We start from the raw sequence: 24,453 nt of genomic DNA on the forward strand, positions 1-24,453 counted from the left end.
TTGAGTCCTGAGATGTGGTCTGAGATACTCTACAAAGTATTTGACACTGAAAATCCAGCTGAAAAGGCAGGTATTAGGTAGAACTGAGCCTGGCTTTGGTCCCAAAAATGAAATGAAAATCAAATAAACTGGCATTTTGTCTCATCTTTACAAGGAAACACAATATGCATACAAAATAAACAAAGTGGCGCAGAATAACAGGGGAACCAACTCCAAGGATTGACTTTTTAGATCTTCTCTCCCCTGATGGAAGGATGTAAGATGATGACGTAATATTTATTCGTATGCCTTTTTGGTTTAATTCCTGAAAGGGAATGCATTTTCTTGTAGTGAACTAAACTCACAATGTTGATTACATCAGAATTCAATATCGTTTTGGATCATTTACATCAACAAATCATTTATGAGGCAATCTGCTACAGTTCAGAAACTTTTTTTTGCAGCAATTTAATCAGCTGGTTAAAAGTCTCTGTTATTATGGCGCATCTGTTTCGAAATCTTTGATAGTTGATAATCTTGTGTTTGATACTTCGAGAAAGCGGGTATTATATCGTTTTTATGCATATTATTTGGTGACTGCTCTCAGGACAAGTGAGTTTTTCACATTTTTCAAATGATTCGTATCTTATTCATGAGCCAGCAAGCCATGGCGAAAAGGAAAAAGGGTGTTGATCTCGCTTCCTCAGTCACATGGCCGAATCTGTAGGTACCTACCTACTTTTTATGTTGTGGCCATCTAGATTTCAAAATTTGATTTTGGTTGGTAGGTTCCTGCAACATTTTAGGAGAATGTGGAATAGTAGAACACCTCTGAAATGTTAATGTGATTACTGCTAACTCAAACTTGAACTGTCCAGTCTTCAGAAACAATTCAGTAATTTAAGTTCTTTTTGTCATTGCTTTTTTGATGCTTTTTTCTTACTGCTTTTTGTAGGCAATACCTCTTTGATTACACGTGACATTTTAACAGTTATAGACTGGAACTGAGTTTCAAAATTGTGGGTATTTGTGGGGCCAACTGAGCCAAAATCATCCTGTTCGTAGTTAGGTTGGACATTGGGTGGCTGCTGGGTGGGAACTGGGATGGGTACTAAAATTGCCAATGTGTGGCATCTCTTGTAGGGGTAAGCTAGAATCAACATTGCAGGTTTTTTTTAGTATGCCGGTAATTTGGTGGTGTTTTTGCTTGGGTCGTGGTAGCATGCCGGTATCCCAGAAAATTTTTGTGGGGCGGGGCGGTGCCGGTAGCAGCCTTTGGGGGAAATTTTGCAACTCTAGTACAAATGTCGTAAATTGTCGATTCGGTCGTAATAAGTAGTGGGCAAATTTGATAACAATCGAACAACATAAATCATCATGTTACATACAGACGCACACGGATATCGAGCGAAGCCTAAACATAATTGTCAGTCCATGTAGTGCTAGCTAGTAGTGGTGATCAGCGAGTGTAATTTTTCACCTGCTTTTTGTGTTTAATCCCCCCTCCCTTTTGTGTGTGCCGAGGAGACCAACCCATCTTTGTTCCCTTATCCTACGGTATGTGACCCACCCTTTCCATACCTTTTCTAGCCCTACAAATTTAGCGTTGGAAAGATCGTGTCCTCCCCCGTTGAAGTGAGCTGCTACGTCCATATCGTTCCTCTGACATCTGATAGTTGACAAATGGTTTTGAAGTCTCTGGTATAATACACCTCCCGTTTCTCCTACATATATCACACAATCACACACCTCACAGAAAACACCATATACTACGTTCCTAGATCTGCAACCTATCGACTTGTCATATGTGCATGTGTGTGTGCCCCCTGGTCCTTTGATACGTTCCTCTTGTTTGTACATTACTTTACATATTACACAGTTTTTGCCACAGTCTCCCCGGCCTTTCACATCATCTTGTATCAATTTTTTTGTCTTTTTGTGTACTAATATATCCTTGAGATTCGTCCCTCTTTTGTAGGATACAAACATGTCAGCATCAAACACATTTTTTAGCCTTTCAGACCTACACAGAAGACGTTTTTTGTCCCGCAGTATTTTCCCTATGTTCGGTAAGTGACTAGAATACGTAACTATCAGGGGTACCCCTCGCCTACCTTTTTTGGTATTAGTCTCTAGCAACGATCCTCTATCCATGTTTTCTACCCTATTTACTCCATTTTCAACTAATCTCACGGGATACCCTCTGCTTACTAGGTTTTCACGTATCTCCTGAGTCTGCCTTCTGTAACTTGAATTTGAAGCACATATCCTTTTTGCTCTCATAGCTAAGCTCGAAGGGATTGATGATTTTACATGCAGAGGGTGGTCTGAGGAAAAGTGGAGGTAGGCCTTAGAGTCTGTAGGCTTACTGTACACATCTGTGGAGAGACCACCGTCCTTAATGCTCACTCGCACATCCAAAAAATCAATAGATTGCGATGAAAGTCTGAGATCCACGCTAATCTTCTCGTGTATATTGTTCGCCTGTCTGTGGAAATCTCTTAAACTATCCTCTCCGTGAAGCCAGATCCCGAAAATGTCATCTATATAGCGCAAATAAATAAAGGGTTGAAGTTCTGAGCTTGATAACAGCATGCTTTCCCAGTGGCCAAGGTAAGTACATGCATAGTTTTTGCCTAGTTTGGACCCTATCGCTGTTCCGTCAACTTGCAAGAAATGTTTGGAGCTACCTATGCTAAAGTTGTTGTTATCAAGAACTAGTTCAATCATTTCTACTACTTCTTTCGTTGGAATGCCTGGATCGAGTCGTGAGTCTAAAGCTTTCCTGCAAGCTTCTATACCCTCCGTTCTTGGAACACTGGGATATAGTTTGCTGACGTCCATGCAGAAAAGTAAGGGCTGATGTCCTGTGGTAACGGGCGTTTTGATATCCTTAATTTTATTGATGAAATCTGTACTGTCCCTCACAAAGGAAGGTTGGCTCATGACATGCTCATTTAGTTCTTTTTCTGCTAGTTCAGCGATACCTGCCGTAGCGTGACCCCGCCCGCTTATTATAGCACGCATGGGATGTCCTTCTTTGTGCAATTTTGGGTTTCCTTGGAGATACCCAGGTCTAGGACGTGTCGGAACCAAATATTTATGTAAATATTTACCTATGTAGCCTTTTTTCAACAGTTGGTCTGCTAACACTTTGACTTTCTTGTATATCACTTGGGTCTGGTCCGTGTCGGTTGATTTGTAGGTACACGAATCATCTACTTCTCCCTGGAGGCGATCTAGGTAATCCCTGGCATTCAGTACGACTATGCCCGATCCCTTGTCTGCCGGCCTTATCACTATACTGTTATCGTTTAGCAAATCCGTAAGGGCCTTTTCTTCTCCCTTGCTTAGGTTACTACTCCTCTTACTGCCAATCCCATCCAGGACACTCTTAGTCACCTCTTCTATGTATAAATCGAGCCAAGGGTCCCTCCCTTTCTCAGGTGTCCAGTTTGACTTTTTATACATAAAATCGTGTTCTGTGGTGTACCCTCCACCTGTGTTCGCTGCACCCTGCAGACTAGTCTCATCCCTACTGTGAGGGTTATTAGACCAAAATTCTTTTAATCTAACTAGACGTTCCCATTCTTTAAGCTCTGAAACCAGATGCGTGAAGCGCTGTTTTTTCGTTGGCACAAACCCTAAGCCTTTACTAAGCAACGACAGCTGATCAGGTGACAGAACTTTATCTGACAAGTTAACCACTTTTACATTTCTTTCACCTGGTTTCGCATTGGATGGCCTAGTCCCAGTCGCCATGCCCTTAGGCCCCTTATCCCCCTGTGTATCATCAGTGGAGGTACTATAAGTGTCCTGTGGTCCTATGTCTGCCTGTGAAGCATGTCCTTTATTAGTGTCTGGCTGGTAGGTCTGCCCACTGGCAGCGGGATGACCGGTGCTGCTTGTACTGCTTCTCAAGCTGTGACCGCCAGCGCCTACCCCATCCTGTGCTCCATCGGCAGCTAGCTCAGCACCGTCGGTTACTCCCGTCATAAAATCCCCTTGAGCGACGGGCTCAACATACATAGTCGCTCGTTCGGAATGTTTCTGGTGCCGTTGCTTTGCCCGGAGTGCATCAAGTTTACCCTGCTTAGTCCGCTGAAGGCGGGTTGTTAACCTATGTTTATCACGACTCAGCTGGATTGAGAGTTGGTCCAGCTTCTCCTTTGTCAAGCTGGACTCCAGCTCACGCCAGCCCCTCTCGAAGTCCAGTGTGAGAGCCTCCAGTTTCTTGCTGGCCAGCTGGTGGGACGTTTTGACGAGTGTTTTCGATGTTTGATTGATGACCTCGGTTGTAGCTTGCTTGTCCGCGTAGTGGCTGGACCACTTAAGCTGAAAGCCCTTGGGTATCAGCTGCTCCTTGTTGCACGTCGACAGAAATTCCTTGTGGGACTTGGCTGCGGAAATCTTGTTCGCGAGGTTCCGTAGCCTGCTCGCAGACATCTGTGGTACCACGGGTGGATCCGTCGCCGGGAGCGTAGTCGGTTCCTTCGTTGAAGGATCGTGGTGTTCGTTTTCAGTCAGAGTGGTTGTCTTCACTTTTCTTTGTTCCGATGGATCGTTGGCCATATTCCGAATCTGGATAGATCTCCGATATCCTGTGTCTTCATCTTGGATGATTGGAATAACTCCTGCTGCTGGCGTCTCGTTGCGTCTCATGTCCAGGACTTGAACTTCGTCGGGCCCGAAGTAAATGTTTAAGGCAGGCTGGTATGGGTGTTTCACTAAAAGTGTCAAAAAGTAAATGCCTATTAAAGTTATATAAAATATGCAAATCACGTGGTTGCGCACGTGGCTTGGTTGCAAATTTTTGGACATTTATGCTTTGTCCATTTAAGATATATTTTACACTCATACGGAGCGAGGGCAGGAGGCCAAAGTTACTAGTCTTTTTTTCCTTATGCAGAACAAGAACAGGTTATTTACACCTCAACAGGAGGGGTGAATTACACTTACCTTTGGTGCCATCAAAAACATTGAAACCGTATGCCGACTTTTCAGGAAACGTTTTATTCTCTCACCTCGCTACGTTCCAGATTATAAAAGGTTCAAAGGGCTTCTTGAGAGGTTTAAAAGGGTTCCTTCGATGCCGGTCGCAGTCCAAAAAAGACGGGGTCCCCCACCTCTCGGCGGAAACCGTTGAAAAGGTCAGGGTCTTTTTGAGGGTCTTTGAAGATAACAAGAAGCTAATTTCAACATCAGAAATAGCCAAGGCCTTACAAGTTATCAAAAACAGCCACTATAATGGCTGTAACCACCAGGAACTGGCTGGATTAGAAGTTCCTGCACCGAAAAATCAGCTGCCTCGCCGCCCGCCTCTGGCCAGCGCAAAGCCCCGATCTGTCACCGTTTTACTTCTGGTTTTGGTCAGTAGCTCTCGCAGAGCTGAGGAAGACTCAAGTCGCATCACTTCGGGAGCTGAAGAGCACCATTCAAGGCTTTGCCGACAGTCTGGACGCTGAAGATGAAAACGGGCTGTGAGGCACCTCCGGACACGTGCCGAAACGGTGCATCAAAAGAAGGGGCGGATATAAGGAATAGGTTTGAGTGACGGTGCTGTCGTTTTTATATATTCAAATGTCCAACAATTGCGGATGAAATGGTATGCAAATTTCCGTAGAAAACATTGTTATTATGTGCATTATGACCTTTTACTTTTTGACACTTTTAGTGAAACACCCTGTAGCCGGTTTTTGCTTGCATATTCATGAAAACCGTCCATATTGCAACCACCGACAACTCGCATCCCCGCCTCCGTGAGTCTAAACCATTTGACCGTGCCGTACGTGGGCGCACATACCACAGCTACGGCTTCATCCAAAAGTGCTTGGTATAGGTGTTGAGTGTGCACATCAATGCTACTTAAAAAAGCCGTTTGAGTAGGATGAGTGTGAATCCAGCCAACGACTATCAGATTGCTAGATAGAATGGCATCTGCCACGACCTGATCGTCCAGCATCTCCACTGTGTTGTAGGTGCCGGTCTGAGGAGGAATCAGCAGGTGTGTAATACGAAACATACCGTCTGTTTCTTTACCGCACAGAAGACCGCAGGTCTCAATGCCCCTTACCGTGTTTTCTTCAGCACGAAAAAGAAATTCATCTTCCAGATTGTGAGGAACAGTCAACCTTCTTGGTGCAGTCATCTTCGTTATGGTCGTGTGAAAGCGATTCTTATAGAAAAGTTTGTTTTGAAAATACGACGTTCGTTTGTGACAATGCTTATGAGTATCATATGAAACGTGCTCGGCTCGTTAATTCGTTAAAATAAATATAACTCGGCTTTATCGGACAGTTTCGTGGTCTTTATTGCCACTGCTTCAGCGAAATGCATTGTCACATTTGTCACATTTTCACAAAATTTCAAAATTGGCGATGGGAAGTACACATGCGCCATAAAAATCGCTACCTCTTGTAGGTGATCCAAAGACACAATAACAAAGACACAATTATAAGACAATACCAGAGACACAATCAGGATTATATATACAAAAGCGTGCCTTGTTATTCGCAGCTACGTATAGCAGACGTACAACTACCTTCACACTAGTACAAATGTCGTAAATTGTCGATTCGGTCGTAATAAGTAGTGGGCAAATTTGATAACAATCGAACAACATAAATCATCATGTTACATACAGACGCACACGGATATCGAGCGAAGCCTAAACATAATTGTCAGTCCATGTAGTGCTAGCTAGTAGTGGTGATCAGCGAGTGTAATTTTTCACCTGCTTTTTGTGTTTAATCCCCCCTCCCTTTTGTGTGTGCCGAGGAGACCAACCCATCTTTGTTCCCTTATCCTACGGTATGTGACCCACCCTTTCCATACCTTTTCTAGCCCTACAAATTTAGCGTTGGAAAGATCGTGTCCTCCCCCGTTGAAGTGAGCTGCTACGTCCATATCGTTCCTCTGACATCTGATAGTTGACAAATGGTTTTGAAGTCTCTGGTTTAATACACCTCCCGTTTCTCCTACATATATCACACAATCACACACCTCACAGAAAACACCATATACTACGTTCCTAGATCTGCAACCTATCGACTTGTCATATGTGCATGTGTGTGTGCCCCCTGGTCCTTTGATACGTTCCTCTTGTTTGTACATTACTTTACATATTACACAGTTTTTGCCACAGTCTCCCCGGCCTTTCACATCATCTTGTATCAATTTTTTTGTCTTTTTGTGTACTAATATATCCTTGAGATTCGTCCCTCTTTTGTAGGATACAAACATGTCAGCATCAAACGCATTTTTTAGCCTTTCAGACCTACACAGAAGACGTTTTTTGTCCCGCAGTATTTTTCCTATGTTCGGTAAGTGACTAGAATACGTAACTATCAGGGGTACCCCTCGCCTACCTTTTTTGGTATTAGTCTCTAGCAACGATCCTCTATCCATGTTTTCTACCCTATTTACTCCATTTTCAACTAATCTCACGGGATACCCTCTGCTTACTAGGTTTTCACGTATCTCCTGAGTCTGCCTTCTGTAACTTGAATTTGAAGCACATATCCTTTTTGCTCTCATAGCTAAGCTCGAAGGGATTGATGATTTTACATGCAGAGGGTGGTCTGAGGAAAAGTGGAGGTAGGCCTTAGAGTCTGTAGGCTTACTGTACACATCTGTGGAGAGACCACCGTCCTTAATGCTCACTCGCACATCCAAAAAATCAATAGATTGCGATGAAAGTCTGAGATCCACGCTAATCTTCTCGTGTATATTGTTCGCCTGTCTGTGGAAATCTCTTAAACTATCCTCTCCGTGAAGCCAGATCCCGAAAATGTCATCTATATAGCGCAAATAAATAAAGGGTTGAAGTTCTGAGCTTGATAACAGCATGCTTTCCCAGTGGCCAAGGTAAGTACATGCATAGTTTTTGCCTAGTTTGGACCCTATCGCTGTTCCGTCAACTTGCAAGAAATGTTTGGAGCTACCTATGCTAAAGTTGTTGTTATCAAGAACTAGTTCAATCATTTCTACTACTTCTTTCGTTGGAATGCCTGGATCGAGTCGTGAGTCTAAAGCTTTCCTGCAAGCTTCTATACCCTCCGTTCTTGGAACACAGGGATATAGTTTGCTGAAGTAGAAATAGTAGAAATGATTGAACTAGTTCTTGATAACAACAACTTTAGCATAGGTAGCTCCAAACATTTCTTGCAAGTTGACGGAACAGCGATAGGGTCCAAACTAGGCAAAAACTATGCATGTACTTACCTTGGCCACTGGGAAAGCATGCTGTTATCAAGCTCAGAACTTCAACCCTTTATTTATTTGCGCTATATAGATGACATTTTCGGGATCTGACTTCACGGAGAGGATAGTTTAAGAGATTTCCACAGACAGGCGAACAATATACACGAGAAGATTAGCGTGGATCTCAGACTTTCATCGCAATCTATTGATTTTTTGGATGTGCGAGTGAGCATTAAGGACGGTGGTCTCTCCACAGATGTGTACAGTAAGCCTACAGACTCTAAGGCCTACCTCCACTTTTCCTCAGACCACCCTCTGCATGTAAAATCATCAATCCCTTCGAGCTTAGCTATGAGAGCAAAAAGGATATGTGCTTCAAATTCAAGTTACAGAAGGCAGACTCAGGAGATACGTGAAAACCTAGTAAGCAGAGGGTATCCCGTGAGATTAGTTGAAAATGGAGTAAATAGGGTAGAAAACATGGATAGAGGATCGTTGCTATAGTTCGTTTTTCTTAAGTTTGCCCCTCACTGTAAACGTCTTTTTGAACACAGCACGAGAATTGCTAGCTGAATTACTGAGAAAACTGGTTGGCGCACATTGATTTCACCAGATTTCACAGACGATCAATTTTATCAAATTTGTTTACTATTTCACAGACTCATAGCTCGTATTTACCCATACCTACAGCTCCACAGTGATAGACGACTTCTCAGGAATTATGTCTGAACTAATTAATAAATTGCACGGCGTTTAACATTAACGTTATATCGTCGGTGTTCAAAACTTATTTTGAAAATATTATTCATATCTCTAATACAATGTGCGCCAACCAGTTTTCTCAGTAATTCAGCTAGCAATTCTCGTGCTGTGTTCAAAAAGACGTTTACAGTGAGGGGCAAACTTAAGAAAAACGAACTATAGAGACTAATACCAAAAAAGGTAGGCGAGGGGTACCCCTGATAGTTACGTATTCTAGTCACTTACCGAACATAGGGAAAATACTGCGGGACAAAAAACGTCTTCTGTGTAGGTCTGAAAGGCTAAAAAATGTGTTTGATGCTGACATGTTTGTATCCTACAAAAAAGAGGGACGAATCTCAAGGATATATTAGTACACAAAAAGACAAAAAAATTGATACAAGATGATGTGAAAGGCCGGGGAGACTGTGGCAAAAACTGTGTAATATGTAAAGTAATGTACAAACAAGAGGAACGTATCAAAGGACCAGGGGGCACACACACATGCACATATGACAAGTCGATAGGTTGCAGATCTAGGAACGTAGTATATGGTGTTTTCTGTGAGGTGTGTGATTGTGTGATATATGTAGGAGAAACGGGAGGTGTATTATACCAGAGACTTCAAAACCATTTGTCAACTATCAGATGTCAGAGGAACGATATGGACGTAGCAGCTCACTTCAACGGGGGAGGACACGATCTTTCCAACGCTAAATTTGTAGGGCTAGAAAAGGTATGGAAAGGGTGGGTCACATACCGTAGGATATAAGGGAACAAAGATGGGTTGGTCTCCTCGGCACACACAAAAGGGAGGGGGGATTAAACACAAAAAGCAGGTGAAAAATTACACTCGCTGATCACCACTACTAGCTAGCACTACATGGACTGACAATTATGTTTAGGCTTCGCTCGATATCCGTGTGCGTCTGTATGTAACATGATGATTTATGTCACGATTGTTATCAAATTTGCCCACTACTTATTACGACCGAATCGACAATTTACGACATTTGTACTAGTGTGAAGGTAGTTGTACGTCTGCTATACGTAGCTGCGAATAACAAGGCACGCTTTTGTATATATAATCCTGATTGTGTCTCTGGTATTGTCTTATAATTGTGTCTGTGTTATTGTGTCTTTGGATCACCTACAAGAGGTAGCGATTTTTATGGCGCATGTGTACTTCCCATCGCCAATTTTGAAATTTTGTGAAAATGTGACAAATGTGACAATGCATTTCGCTGAAGCAGTGGCAATAAAGACCACGAAACTGTCCGATAAAGCCGAGTTATATTTATATGTATATGTATATGTATATGTATATATATATGTATATATATGTATGTATATATATATATGTATATATATATATATATATATATATATATATATATATATATATATATATATATATATATATATATATATATATATATATATATATATATATATATATATATATATATATATATATATATATATATATATATATATATATATATATATATATATATATATATATATATACGCGTCCGTCCGGATTAGCGTATATATTATATATTAGCGTATATATATTGTATGTAGCGTATATATGTAGCGTATATATATATATATATATATAGCGTATATATATTGTATATATTAGCGTCGCGTATTATATATATATATATATATACGCGACGCGTCCGGATTAGCGGCCTGTGGCGCTAATCCGGACGTCAAGAACGATGTGTCCGTGTGATTAGCCTTGTATGTGACTAGTCTAGTCACCCTTACGCTGCGCAATTCCTTCTTAGGTGATAGGTATTTTTGTGTATATGTCTAAAAGAAGTGGTCTTACCCCTATTCACGAGACATTTTGTCATGTATTATGTAAAACAACTGCATCTGGTACTGTGTTTTTCGATTCGTGAACGACTTGTTTGATAATGGTTTAGAGACAATAAACCGAAACGTCACTTATTTTTAACGATTTTAACGATTGTGTGACTCATTAATGAGCAATTTTGGACAACTAATATTTGGTCTTCCGTCTGGTACCAAAAAACTGATTCGCACTATAGAAAGAACCAACCGAAAGCTTGCTAAAGCTCACAACTCCTTGGTCTACAATGAAACATGTATCAAAGAAGATATTCTGCCAAAATATACCAATATATATATATATATATATATATATATATATATATATATATATATATATATATATATATATATATATATATATATATATATATATATATATATATATATATATATATATATATATATATATATATATATATATATATATATATATATATATATATATATATATATTCTTGTAGACATGTTTGATTGAAAACGATAGCATACTTAGCTTTTACGTTCTTCTTAGAAAGCTTTTCTTTCCTCCGGATTGTCTTTTTGTGTAATTCTGGGAGATTATGTATAAGGTCCCCAAGACTCATAGATCTGTAAAATTCATGTATGTTTGCACTTTCAATTATACGACGCGTTTCGGAGAAGCGTTCTCCGTCTTCAGGTAAGTACACATAACACACACACCGTCTTGTCACTGTCTAACGATCGCACTGTCTACTTGAATAAAATAAATAAATCATGATTTGTTTCATATCTAATTGTTCTAATTACAGTTTCGCGACGTTCGATGGGCTATCAGGGTAAAAAAGGACACACTTGAAAAAACAATAAGCTAACCAAATCGTGAAGTCACAGTCATTGGACTTCCGGCGGGAGAAGCACAGGAACTCTGGAATAAGTGCCTACTTGTACTTGAACAAGCACTTATTCATTTAGAGTGATGATGCCCCTATGCTCGAGCTGGTCACACATAATCGGTGAGTATTCCTGTATGTAGGCTGCTTCGAGGATCTTTAGGCGTCTGGGGTTGGACTCACGTTGTAGGATGCTGGTGTTTTCCACCAGCTCAGCCCTTGTGATTTCCGTTCCATGGACGTTCCTCGAGTGTTCGGCGATACCGCTGGTGTGCAGGTGAGTGGTGAGCCGTCGTGAGAGAGTGTTCCGTGTGTGCCCAATGTAACAGGCCGTGTTGCGGAGCTTGCAATCTCCGGTTTTGCATTGATATTTGTACACGACATTTGTTTCTTTGAGCTTGCTCTCTGGTTCTTTGTTGCACATGATCAGGCTGGATGATGTCAGGGACTTGTAGTATATATGCAGCTTAACTTCGTGACCTTCCTTCCGGAGGAAAGAAAAGCTTTCTAAGAAGAACGTAAAAGCTAAGTATGCTATCGTTTTCAATCAAACATGTCTACAAGAAAATATACTGCCTGCTTACACGAATATATATATATATATATATATATATATATATATATATATATATATATATATATATATATATATATATATATATATATATATATATATATATATATTTATTCCTCAGCAGATTCAATAATGTTTAGATAAACTCAGCCTTTTTCCGGACAGTTTCGTGACTTGTATTGTCACTGCGTCGGCGGTTATACGAGCTTGCGTTGCACACTATAAAAATAAACAGAGTTGAAATTACACAAGAAAACACGCGTCACATATATCGCTGACTCCTCATCCAGACTACAGATTTTTTGGCATCTAGGTCATCTCGGTCAGTGAAGAATTTATAGGGAATGGTGAGGCAACACAAACAGAACGGAGCAACCTGGTCATGGACGGATACAATGAAACTACGAGAACCGTCAAAGCTCCAAGTTGAATCTCATTCCCAGAGCTGGCTGCCAGAGAATGGCGACCGCTTCCGCAATTGGGCCAAACTGGCAGCTCCAACAGCCCCGTAAAACCATCAAAAACCAACCCTATCCAAATCATCCCACTGTGCCTAAAATACCACACTGCAGCCCATTGCCTCCAGCACCTCCCGACAGATGGCAGTAGCAGTCCTGCCCCTGTCAGATGCTGTACCGCTCAACAGGCATGTTTTTATTAAGTCCCCCCAAGCGTTGGTAGGTGCCCAACAGGTCCATCCAGCGATGCTCCCTTGCCCTTCTGTACGTTACCCAATTTTTATATACTTTCTCCAGACCTATAATCCTTATATCCTCCACCAAATGTCCTTCCTCACTAAAATGACTTGCTACCTCCATCCCCTGCCTCCTACACCGCACACTCGACAGATGGTTTAGCGACCGTTGATAGAGAGTTCCCCCCGTTTCACCTACATAGACTACCAACCGACAGACACAACACCATATGCCATAAATAACGTTTGTGGATCTGCACCCTATAGTTTTATCGAATGTACACACCAATTTACTAGGACCGACTATTTTGTCGTCCTCGTCAAACATCACTCTACAAATGCAGCAGTTTTTTCCACACCGTCCCGAAATATTTTCGCCCGCATGCGTTAGTCGCCGAGTTTTCTTGTGAACTAAGAGGTCTCCTAAATTTGTACCCCTCCGATACGAGACAAATAGTTTGTCCGTGAACATGTCTCCTAACTGGTTTGAGCGCTCTAGGATATGTCGCTTGGAATTTAGTATTCTGTTGAGGTTTGGTAGACAGTTGGGTGGATCCACACGCATCGGTCTCAGACTGCGTTTTTAAGCAGTGTGGATATGCACACACACTACTCATATCAGGTCCAGTGCCCGGAAGCAGTAGCTGTTGTGTGCGCGCCGTCGTATAATTGTACCAAGTGGTTCAGGCTGACAACGGCTGGCATGAAGATAATAGGTGACTGCACAATGCGTGGTTTTCATGACCAAGCGACCAAGAAACGTCTTTTCAATGGCGCCCTGAATACCACATTCAGTGACCGTCATGTGCACGTGGTCGACCTGAGGAGAGGAGAGCTGGCACGACCGCCGTCTGCTACAGCACCTGATACTCTACCCGAGCTGCGTGACCATCCAGAGCTACATGCTACTGAACAGCCCACAGGTCCTGTAGAGATGCTGCACTCGCCATCTACAGCCTCTGAGCAGGAATCTCCAGGACGGCCTGGCGATCTGGACGTAGACCTACCCGTACAGCCGGGTCGGGTAACCAGTCACCAGCCTTCCTCGGCATCAGCGGCTACCACTGACGCTCCACCAGCATCAAGGAAGTGGACAGGCAGCAAGCTCAGGAATGTAGCTGTTAAGCTGGAGAAAACCAAGTCCCATCATCGTTTCCTCTCTACGTGTGTCAGCGAGGGGCTGATTCCGAAAGGATTTATGCTGAAGTGGACGTGCCATCTAGGTGAGGCCGATGATACAGCTACCATTCTTCGAGAGGCCTCAGCCGCCCTGGTTAAATCGTCTCAGTCACTGGCCCGGGAGAAGGTCTCTAGCCTAGCTGAGATTTATGAATCAGGCTGGAGGTTCGTGACAGCAGAGCTACCGGCCACCGAACTGACTAAGCTGTCAGCTCTGTTGGACGGCGATAAAGAGAAGGCGAGGCGACAGCTGAACGCAACAAAGGAAAAGAAGCTGTCAGCCCTCCGTCGCGACAGCGCAGGTCCCGACACACGCAAGCACACTGACGGCCTGATGTCGCCGGCTCTGACACGCAAGTATCCCGTGCATGGCTCTCGGACCCCTGCCCAACTCACTGAGCCGCCAACCAAAGGGGTCATGTCGGCGAGCCAGCGGCCCCATAGTGTCAATGACCCTGTTCTGTCCTCTCAATGTGTTGATGATTGCACCTCGTCTAAGGTCTCTGTGGTCCCGGAAGGACTGACTAGGGTGCAGTCTGATGCCACACCCGCCCAAGAACAGATGCCAGAGGGCAGCGCCCTCCCCCTGTCAGAGGCTGCCGTGGGGCACGAGAGACACGGGATGGCCAAGGAGGGAAATGGGGGGGTCACCTGGGATGAAGTTGAATAAGGCTCGGGTGGAGGGCGGTAGGGCATGTGTGGAGGTAACCAACTTATCCAGCCGTGAACTGACCCAGGGTCAGTTGTCGCTCCTGAGTAAGGGTCTGGGGTTTGTACCTGCTCGTAGATTAAGGGGTACCCAGTTACTTGCAGAGTTAACACGCGCAGTGGAAGGGGGGGCGGATTTCGCCCACCCCTCCTGTTTTTCGCCAATAACTCGCGTCGCAAACATAATATTAATGTGAAATTTCGGCTACCTGCCCAGAATTGAATTGCCGATCTTCTCGTGCAAGAAATAAGAAAATCGGTTCACAACTTTTCTAGTAATAGCGGTCTAAAGTCAAACATCCTGCCGCCGCGGCGGCGCGGCGGCGCGGCGGCCGGCGCTAGCCGAACGCCAACAGTACGGCGCCGGCGCAGCTCGCCGTCCGCTCCTCCCTCGGGCTGAACTCGGCTGACCGCTGGTGCTTGTCGCAATGGCAGCGTGACAGCGTGGGAAAAGACATCCAAATGAATCACTTTGTAATCTCATCCCTAATTTCTAAGAGCAATTCTCCACTCCCCAATATTACCGAGAAATAGCATTTGCATGGATGGTCGTTTCACATCCTACATTTTACCACTCGCATAAAAATATATGCCATTGATCCCTTCTCCACTCTTTTCAGGCCTCATCTGACTAACAATTTTGCACCCTTACCTCCCTTTTTGAACAGGATTTTCCGCTCTGACAGCCAGGCCAAAATACAATTTTTGGGACACTGCTGGGCGCATATTGCATGCGTTGTGTGGGGTTTGATGCTACAATATATAAATCATGACCCAGTGGAAAAGTGGCTGGCTATTACAATGCCAATCAGTAACAGTGGCATCACGAACATTTCCCAAAACAATACTCTCATTAGTATGACTGTTTTTCCTTGGCTTGTTCCGCAGGTGCTGTGGATGGAAAACACGTACAGATCGAGTGCCCGAAGCTCAGTGGCTCACTGTACCGGAACTACAAGGCTACCTTCAGCAGCGTTCTCATGGCAGTATCTGATGCCAATTACTGCTTCACTTACATTGATGTGGGGGCGTACGGTCGCGAAAACGACGCCAGCATTTTCTCGAACTCGGCCTTCGGTCAGCGGCTGGCGCGGGAGGAGCTGCATCTCCCCACTGCTCGTGAAGGAGAGCTGGAGTATGTGTTTGTAGGAGACGAAGCGTTCCAGCTCCAGCATCGCGTGCTGAGGCCGTACCCTGGCTCAAGACTGGGAGGCGCCGAGGATGACTACCACAGGCGGCTGGTCTACAACTACCGTTTGTGTCGGGCCCGTCGCATCGTCGAGAACACGTTTGGCATTCTTGTAACGAAGTGGCGAATTCTGAGGCAGCCAATTAAGGCTAAAATTGAAACCGTCGATGCGGTAGTAAAGGCAGCCTGTGTGCTGCATAACTATCTGCGACGCAGGGACGGCACATCCAGCGATCGGCGGTACATCGGGGACGGGGACGTGGACTGCGAGGACAACGGTCACCTGACGCGCGGTGCTTGGCGCCATGATGACAGTGATAGCTGCTTCCGCAACATCGGCCGCCTGGGCGCAAACAACTCCACGAGGAGGGCTGCGGAGCTTCGAGAGCGGTATGCCACGTACTTTGTGTCTCCCGAGGGCAGTGTTCCGTGGCAAAATGCAGTCGTGCGCCGCGGGAGACTCGTTTAGGCCACTGTCACAGCAGCCACAGCCACATGTCTGGTGCTTTGTATTCGCCGCTTGTGTCTGGTGATATTTGAGGAAAGTTGAAGTGGCTGGTAGCATTTGAGATGCCGTCACAATTTTTTGCCGCTTTCCTATATGGAGCATTTCTGATGTCTCTGAGCATGAAACGCAACGATAAGTAACGCATTGTGACGATATCGTCGGAGACGTAAAGCCCTCCCCCCCCCCCCCCCACCCCCCCACCCTCCGCGGCCGGCGAGTGGCGCGGAGGCTCAGCGGCCGCCGGGTGAAATAGAAGTTCGTCGTACCATCTTCATTTGTGCCAGCGATGTTGTTCTTCAACTTTCGAGCCGCCGCTTAATAAAACATTTTGCCATATACCGTGGTGTCTGGAAGCTCAAGGAGAGCCTGGCCTCTGTCGCATGTGAATGGTAATAAAAATATGCAATTACGGATGAATGCAAATTGCATACCGACTTTTAACGGACTCAGCTGGCCTCATCCGCTCATATGCTTGATTTTAGAAAACGTACATTTATTCTTACTTCAATGAAAGGTGGTTCGTCACAGCCTCATGACCACAGCGAGTACCTCTGAGTTCACATGCAATAACACGAGATTAAATGAGATGACACACGGCCTACCTCACCTGCTGCACCCAGTTGCAGCCGGCAAGTGCAGGTGAGATCCATGATAAGATCGACAACGAAATCAGGTACAAGCTATTAACTACGGTACTATTGCTACAAACTGCGTCCTAAAAATGTACAACTGCGCTGCACCGCAACATCATAAGGCCGCAGACGACCCTGAACCCAACGCAAGCTGAAATCTAGATTAACACAGCACCTGATACGCCCAGATTGAACGCGGACCGGAAAGCTATACTGCTTATCGGAAGCTGCGCACAACACGCAACACTTTATCCTCCACGTCGTCGAGGTCATCGGGTGCCACATTCCTCATGAGAGTACCGAGGTACTCTAGGAAGCACGACACCCTGTCCTTTTCTGTCGCTTTCGCCTGCTTCCAGCAGTCCACTAGTTCTCTTTGCCAGGACTGCTGGCTGGCTCCTGCGACAGCAGGCGTCCTCTTCGACGGCTGAGGCCGCCGCGGGGTGGCCAGGCTCGGCCCCGGCCGACGGACGTCCGGCGCACCACTCGGTCCCGGAGTTGGTGAGCGTTGCTGCGGCCTAGCCGGCGGCCGCTCCAGCGTTGCGGGCTGACTGCCGACAGGCCGCCGGTCCGGCTCGGGACGTGCCGCCGCTTCTGTAGCGGCGCCGCTTCTATTTGCAGCCACAGTCCCGGGCTGGCCGTTCCCGACGGCAGCAGTTACTTCGGCATCGGCTGGAGAGGAAGCGTTTGATGCCTGGCTGTTTGATGCCTGGCTGTCCTCGAATACAACGTCCTGAGAAGAAACGTTGTGCACGTCATGAGTCAGGTAAACGGTGGTTGTAACTTCCACTGAAACATACAATTAGTAGCAGCACCACGGGATCCCTAAGAATGATTGTTATGCATGAATCCAATGGGAGGGAAAGGAAAATCCATCAGTAATCCTCGCACAACACAAGCCGGGCCTGAGTTCGGGGCATGCACCGGCCCTGCAAGCCAAGCTGCCCACCTCTGCTACTTACCAGTTGAGACGCGTCGATCCCATCCAGCACCACCTGGGACTGACTTTGTTCCCTGCAACATGGCACATGTATATGACTAATTTTACCGGAAAAGAATGGGCTACAGATAGGTATTGTACATCAGGTTTAGCTGCTGGTTCTGGGCAATGCAATGTAACAGCCGTCATATTAGCATAATGATATTGCATACATTAACTACCATTAGTTACACGACAAACAATAATTACATTTATTAGCGTATTGAGCAAGTAATCATTGCGAGAACCGTGCAAGTCTTGGACAAGCCTTGAGATAACTGTGGTATAGTGACGCTGCGCACGACATTAACCATCAGTAAATTGCCAAAGCAAGGAATAACTCGGGTCTCGGTGATGTTTTGTCAGCATCGTAACTCACCCAACATCTTCCATCAGCACTGTTGCAGCGTTTCCATTCTCCGCGATTGCTGATTCCACGTTGAAACTGTCACCTCCACTGAAATGAAAGGAATGCCATGGTCATTCCATGACATTTCAGTCATCCGATTTACACCGTCATCTCGCATTTTCCAACAAAAAATGGTATGTGGGGTTATATGTTGGGCGATGCATGCTGCTGAAGCAAAATAAGCATTAAGCTTACATATTTTTTTAATCCGAGCTCAATTTTCTCAGCTATAGCCTCTTGCAATTTTCTGGGGTCAGCAATCAGAGGCACTCAGAGAGAAAACATATTTAGTTTAAATGCATTCTGTGCCACCACACAGCTTCTGGCCAGTTGAGGTCATCGCAGGATAGCTGCGGGCCCGACGAGATCACCACAGGCACAGGTTAGCTGTAGGTCACACAAGATCACAGCAGGACACAGGTCAACAGTACGACATACCGTCGGCGATGGTTGGTGTGGGGCTGTAGGAAGCTGTGCAGCACAGTGAAGAGAGCCCAGTCGGGCCGCTGACTCTACGCCTCCCGGAAACTGGATCCACTGGGCGGTAGCATGGCGTCCTTCTGTCGCAGCCGCCGATACTTGTCGCGCAGTGCGTCCCACTTTTTGTGGGCGGCATCAGCTGTAGTGAAAAGCCAGGGATGTACCCATATGTATTATGCAGTCACTACCCAAAGGAGCATTCAGAGAACATGCTGGGTATCTCACTCTCCACATTAGGAATTATGAACATAGAGAAGCCACAGTGCACTTATAATACCAGCCATAATAAAAGCATGGATAAGAGATATCACATTATATTAATGAGGTAAGTCCCATCCCAATTTACATATGTGCTGGATCTGGGTGCAGGAAAAGAATTGGCCACTTATATTGACTCAAGTCAGTTCATCTTGTAGTGAAAATCGATGCCCTTAACATTTAGCCATTGTCCAGGGCCACCTAAATAATTTGACTTACCATCTATGCCGTCAGGCAGAGAAGTTGCGATTTCTCGCCATGAGTTCGTTTTCTTGTGTTTGTCTCTAAACCCTCTACTGTTCACAGCGTACAGCCACGGATAATCCTGCACCAGGTTAACCAGACGCTCTTCTAGGGCCTCTGTCCACAGTGCCATCTTGTAACTGAAAAGGTGAAATGTTGCATATAAATATTACCATTACATACATACCAATCTAGATTTTAGGCAATGCCATGCTTTATCATATTGAGGTTGTGTAAAAGACAGGTATACATTGATTATCTAAACAGGAATAACCATCTTCATTCTTCACTACTTCAACTTCGATGCCTTTTTCATGAAACCCACAAGACATTTGTAGGCACCCATAAGATTTACTCTGGCACCAAATGTCCATAATTTTAGGATTAGCAATTAAATATACAACACAGGTGACAGTTTTGGAGCAGAATTTCCCCTCTGACACCCAAGTCAAAATACAACTTTGGAACATTGCGCCCTTCATAGAATTTAGGAATGATACATTCTTGTTTCTAGAAATAACCTAAATTGAACAAAAGACAGGCTCAATGTGAATTTGTGTATTGCGCCTATAAGCACCCCCACATCCTGATATCAGGTCATGTCATGCAGATCAAAGAGATGAAATTTTTAGGCAAGTGGTCAAGTATGGGCAGAAAGAAAGGGAAAATAGCATTGGTAGTACTAGTGCAGCCATCCTGACAGACAACTGTATGAGTAGGTAGCATTAAACATAATCAAGCCCAACCTTGTCTAACCAGACAAAGGTACCCTACCATCTGCGGTATTGGTTGGACTGGCATAGCAGGGTAGGTACTGGTAGGTTTAGTCAGTTTAGGCTAGGTTTGATTGCTTTATTGCCATTAGTTCAGTAGTCTATCTGGTTAGTGGATACCATCACTACCAATATTAGGAAAATTTGATGCCTAGGAGCTTTGCACCACAGACAGGTTATTAGCATCACAAAAATATATGGAATGGAGGTGCACCAACCCGTGCCAGGGAGGGCTTACAAACAGAAGTGCTTCATAACAAAGTCTTGATTTTTTCTGGCATCCAGACAAAATCTTGTTTAAAAAATACTAGCTTTCCGTGAATTTTGTTCCCATTTGGTGGGGTTAAACGCTGTATCAGCAGACTCAACCCAAACTCGTACTTGACTTAAACTATTGATTGCACACTAGCATTGCAGGTAAAACAATAAGCTAAGCATGTCAAGGCTGAGAACTGGTGGAATCAGTAGGTACAAAGTTTGCCAAAATAACCTACAATGATGACATGGGAGAAATCAATCACTTTTAATCTTTGGGGCTGCCGGCTTATGTTCTAAATTTTGTCTGCCTAAATCTTGCCTGCCTAAATTTTGTCTGCCAGCACCTTGCGGATACACATTTTAAAGATCATTTGGTGCCAGTCACAATGTAGGCTTTACAGTTCAAATTTTTTATTCCAGCAGGTATGAGCATCAAGCTCAATATCTGTACAATGTACATATACTAATGTGCTTGTAATGAGTTTGAGTTTCTGAAATGTGCTACACCATTAAAAAAGCAAAATACTAGAGCTGAAATAATGGATGGTGATTGTGAATGGTTTACCTGGTAATATTTCAATGAGTTCATTCTGTGACTAAATTGTAACATTGTTTGAGACATAGGAAAGTTTGAGCAATATCACTGCACTAAATTATAGAATTGGTCAGCATTCAGCATCGCAGTTTATACATTAAAACACAACCAAAATATCTACCTACCTTTGCCCCAATCACTGCTGGCTTGTTGTCTGTTGAGACCAGTCACACACTTGCTGAAACGTTCCGCTACGTTCAAAAAGTTGGATTTTTTCAACTTCCCGCCAGACGATCGTATCGGACCAAGAGCGGACCGTAATCGTCTACCCGACGATCGTCCGGCCACTTTCCGCTTCCCGGTTCACACTGGGAACGTAAACATACGAGCGGAACGTGAACGTAGCACCGATACTTTAGCATAGGGCTCTACGATCCGCTTACGTTCCCATCGCGTTTACGTTCCGTGTGTGAAACGGCCTTTACGCGCCGCCTGAATTGTAGACTGTGCCGGGGCGGGACGGTTCCGTCTTTACATCGCGCTCCTTACCGCTGATTATATTAGATTCGCGTAAAATTCGGTGAAAAGACTGAGAAATGTACAGGCAATCATATGGTCAAAGAATTTTGAAAATCGGCTGGTAACAATTTGAGTTATGAGTGTGTAAACACAAAATTGTGATTGCCGCGTTTCCCGCGTCGGCCGATCCCGCTTCAGCCGGCGACATCTTACCCTTAGCAGGCTTCTAACTGCCATATTTATTGTTGGATTATCTAGAAATTCACCATACATACTCACAAATGTTTGTTCTTTCGTATAGTGAAAGAAAAAAGAAAATCGGCCAGTAACTTTTTGAGTTATCGGCGTGTAAACGCAAAAAAAGTCGCTAATATGGCAGATTTGACCACATTTGACCTCATTTGACCTTGAAGATATTGACCTAGGGTCATGAAATTCGCACATAACAGAGTTCCCCATGGCCCCACCTACCCTCCAAATTTCGTCTTTCTAGCTCCAGTGGGAGCTGAGATCTTAGGGGGGGGGGCGACATCCGCCCCCCCCTTCCACTGGGCGTAGTTCTCGCAACCCTTCCACTGCGCGTGTTAAAGGAATGGGAGAGGCTCATGCGTCTTCGGGAATTTTGGCACTCAAATGTAGATGAGGGTAGGTCAGATGGGGATGCAGGGGACCTGAGATTCAAGAAATCTAACTGGACCCCACCCAAGGGAAGGGACCCCTGTTTGGACCTCTATATTGAAGAAGTCATAAGGGATGTTCTAGCGTCATTGAGAGGGAAGCCTGTAAAGAATCTGAGCCAGGGAGAGGAGGACGCCCTCAAGCAGCTCCTGGAAGACGACAGCATTGTTATCAGGCCGGCCGATAAGGGATCGGGTATAGTGGTCATGAATGCTACAGATTACTGGGCCAGTCTTAGCAAGGAGGTAGGTGATATCTCCACCTACCAACCGACAGCGGGTGAGCAAACTAAAAGCGTTTCCAAAAGGGTTAAATCAATGGCAGATAGTCTTTTGGCCAAGGGTTATATAGGGAAACACCAACATAAGTACCTGACCCCTCCACTGCCCAAAGCAGGGTACCTACAAGGCAACCCGAAGCTACATAAGGCGGGGGCACCGCTAAGGGTCATAATCAGTGGTAGGGGTCATGCCACCGAGGGCCTAGCGGAGTTGGCTGAAGGAGAGCTTAAGGCCCATGTAGAAGCCCAACCCTCATATATTAGAGCATAGACCACTATATATCTGGACTGTGCACGGAAATTAGGGCCCTGCCATTAGGGCCCTAACTTTCGAAGGTCGTCACAGCCAACTTATTCGCCATATGATGATGTGCTTTGGGAAACATCACCACTAGTCAATTTGTAATCTGAGTTATATCTTACATTGAGCAAAAAATATATAATATTAGCGCAATCATCGAAAAAAAGAAGGGCATTTTCTGCCCATTTCTTCCATGATTTAACATGGTGTGGATGATGGTTCCCAGCTAATTTTCACGAGAATTAGCAAATTTTCACAGACATGTAGCGAAGATTTTTGCAAGATTATTGTTGTTTGTTGTTTATCATTGACATGCGGGATAGTTCTCTTTTGTCTTTAAATAAAATGAAACCTTTTAATGCATACATGCCACTGAAATACAGTAAAATGTGCCGCTAGTGATAATCACTTCAGAATATCCTATGAACAGAACAGGGAGTGAGCATATTCAAAGAGCCAAGACAGTGCACGCAACAATGTCAGTTTTCCGGTTCCTGGCTAAGGCATCAATATGAAGTCAATTTCTATATGCCCTAAAGCTGAAAATGTCTTGGAATTCTGACCACTGGGCTCCCTGTGAGTTTTATTACATGCTGTGACGCTGGCCGAGACCGAAAAATTGAGCAGAAGACAACTGTAAGGAGAGGTGGCGGATCCGTTTCCAGACTGGCGGCTCCTATAATATCAGTCACAGGTGAAGCCCAAAACTAGCTAAAGTCTTGCAATTTGGTCAAGTGATGGTCACATATGTTATGGCTTGCGGAGAGCTGGCGTGCCCACATCAGCAATCTGTGTTCCGCTCCTGCATGCAAGCAATGGGTCCTGCTCTGGTAACAGCTGCCGAGTCGCTCTCTCTTCGGCACACGTATAGCTTCAAACGTGTGTTTCAAGACAGCGCGACTACCATTGTAAAGGAAAACGATAACTTTCTTCACATTGCTCGCTGAGGGAGTCACACTGTCGAGAAGCACCTCAAGTTACAACGCTACGACCTGCATTCCTTCAACACATTGATGTGTATAGTTGAGCGAAAAACAAACATTGCAATTCATGGAGTCAATATGGACAGTATACCGTCACTCAACACCAGCGATGCGCGAACAGAGCTTCATGAAATAAGAAGGCTTCATGAAAATGAGAAAGGTTGAGCCGCAGGACGTAAACACAATGCAACATTCCTGGGATCAGTTTGTCTATGCAATCAATAACTACGATCCTATTCGTCGATGTGTAAGATACCTACATGGCTGAGAATTTCAGATGTGGATTTACAATTCGAATAGTAACTAAAGGCAAATGTAGCACAAGAACTATAAGAAAGTGCATTCCTAAGTGCGAAGCTCTGCTGCAGTGTCCAGTGAACCGAGATCTCGTGACTCCGTCTAAATCTCGAATCTCGATCGCCATCACCCGCTGCAAAATGCGGCCACCGTCACTGACAACGGTGTTCAAAAGTCCCCTTCTCTCGAGAGGGACAGATGACAGAACCCGTCTGTCCCTATGCTGAGCATGAAATCGGCCTCAGTGGAAGCAGGGAACAGTTGTGGCCCAGCAGGTCACCTCGGACGGTCTCGCTAAAAACGCAGCACCGGCAGCTTTGTTATTTACCCATAG

General features: G+C 44.6%; 2 protein-coding genes across 2 annotated transcripts in view; both read right to left on the minus strand.

Annotated features, from left to right (window-relative positions):
• The window catches only part of LOC122393290 (D-2-hydroxyglutarate dehydrogenase, mitochondrial-like), a 130,067-nt gene that overhangs the window by 91,861 nt on the left and 13,753 nt on the right, over nucleotides 1–24,453 (minus strand). The gene's annotated exons all lie outside the window — the stretch shown is intronic.
• Nucleotides 16,971–21,341, minus strand: LOC122393291 (translation initiation factor IF-2-like). Its single transcript, XM_043389191.1, has 6 exons — nucleotides 21,247–21,341; nucleotides 19,472–19,635; nucleotides 18,953–19,133; nucleotides 18,485–18,562; nucleotides 18,089–18,140; nucleotides 16,971–17,859 (listed from the first exon to the last, which is right to left on the minus strand). Exons 4-6 carry the CDS (start codon nucleotides 18,496–18,498, stop codon nucleotides 17,344–17,346), a joined length of 582 nt encoding a protein of 193 aa, XP_043245126.1. The 5' UTR covers nucleotides 18,499–18,562; nucleotides 18,953–19,133; nucleotides 19,472–19,635; nucleotides 21,247–21,341; the 3' UTR covers nucleotides 16,971–17,343.

The sequence above is a fragment of the Amphibalanus amphitrite genome, unplaced genomic scaffold, assembly GCF_019059575.1.
Source record: "Amphibalanus amphitrite isolate SeventyFive unplaced genomic scaffold, NRLGWU_Aamphi_draft 000528F_arrow, whole genome shotgun sequence".
In the NCBI taxonomy this organism is placed as follows: Eukaryota; Metazoa; Arthropoda; class Thecostraca; order Balanomorpha; family Balanidae; genus Amphibalanus; species Amphibalanus amphitrite.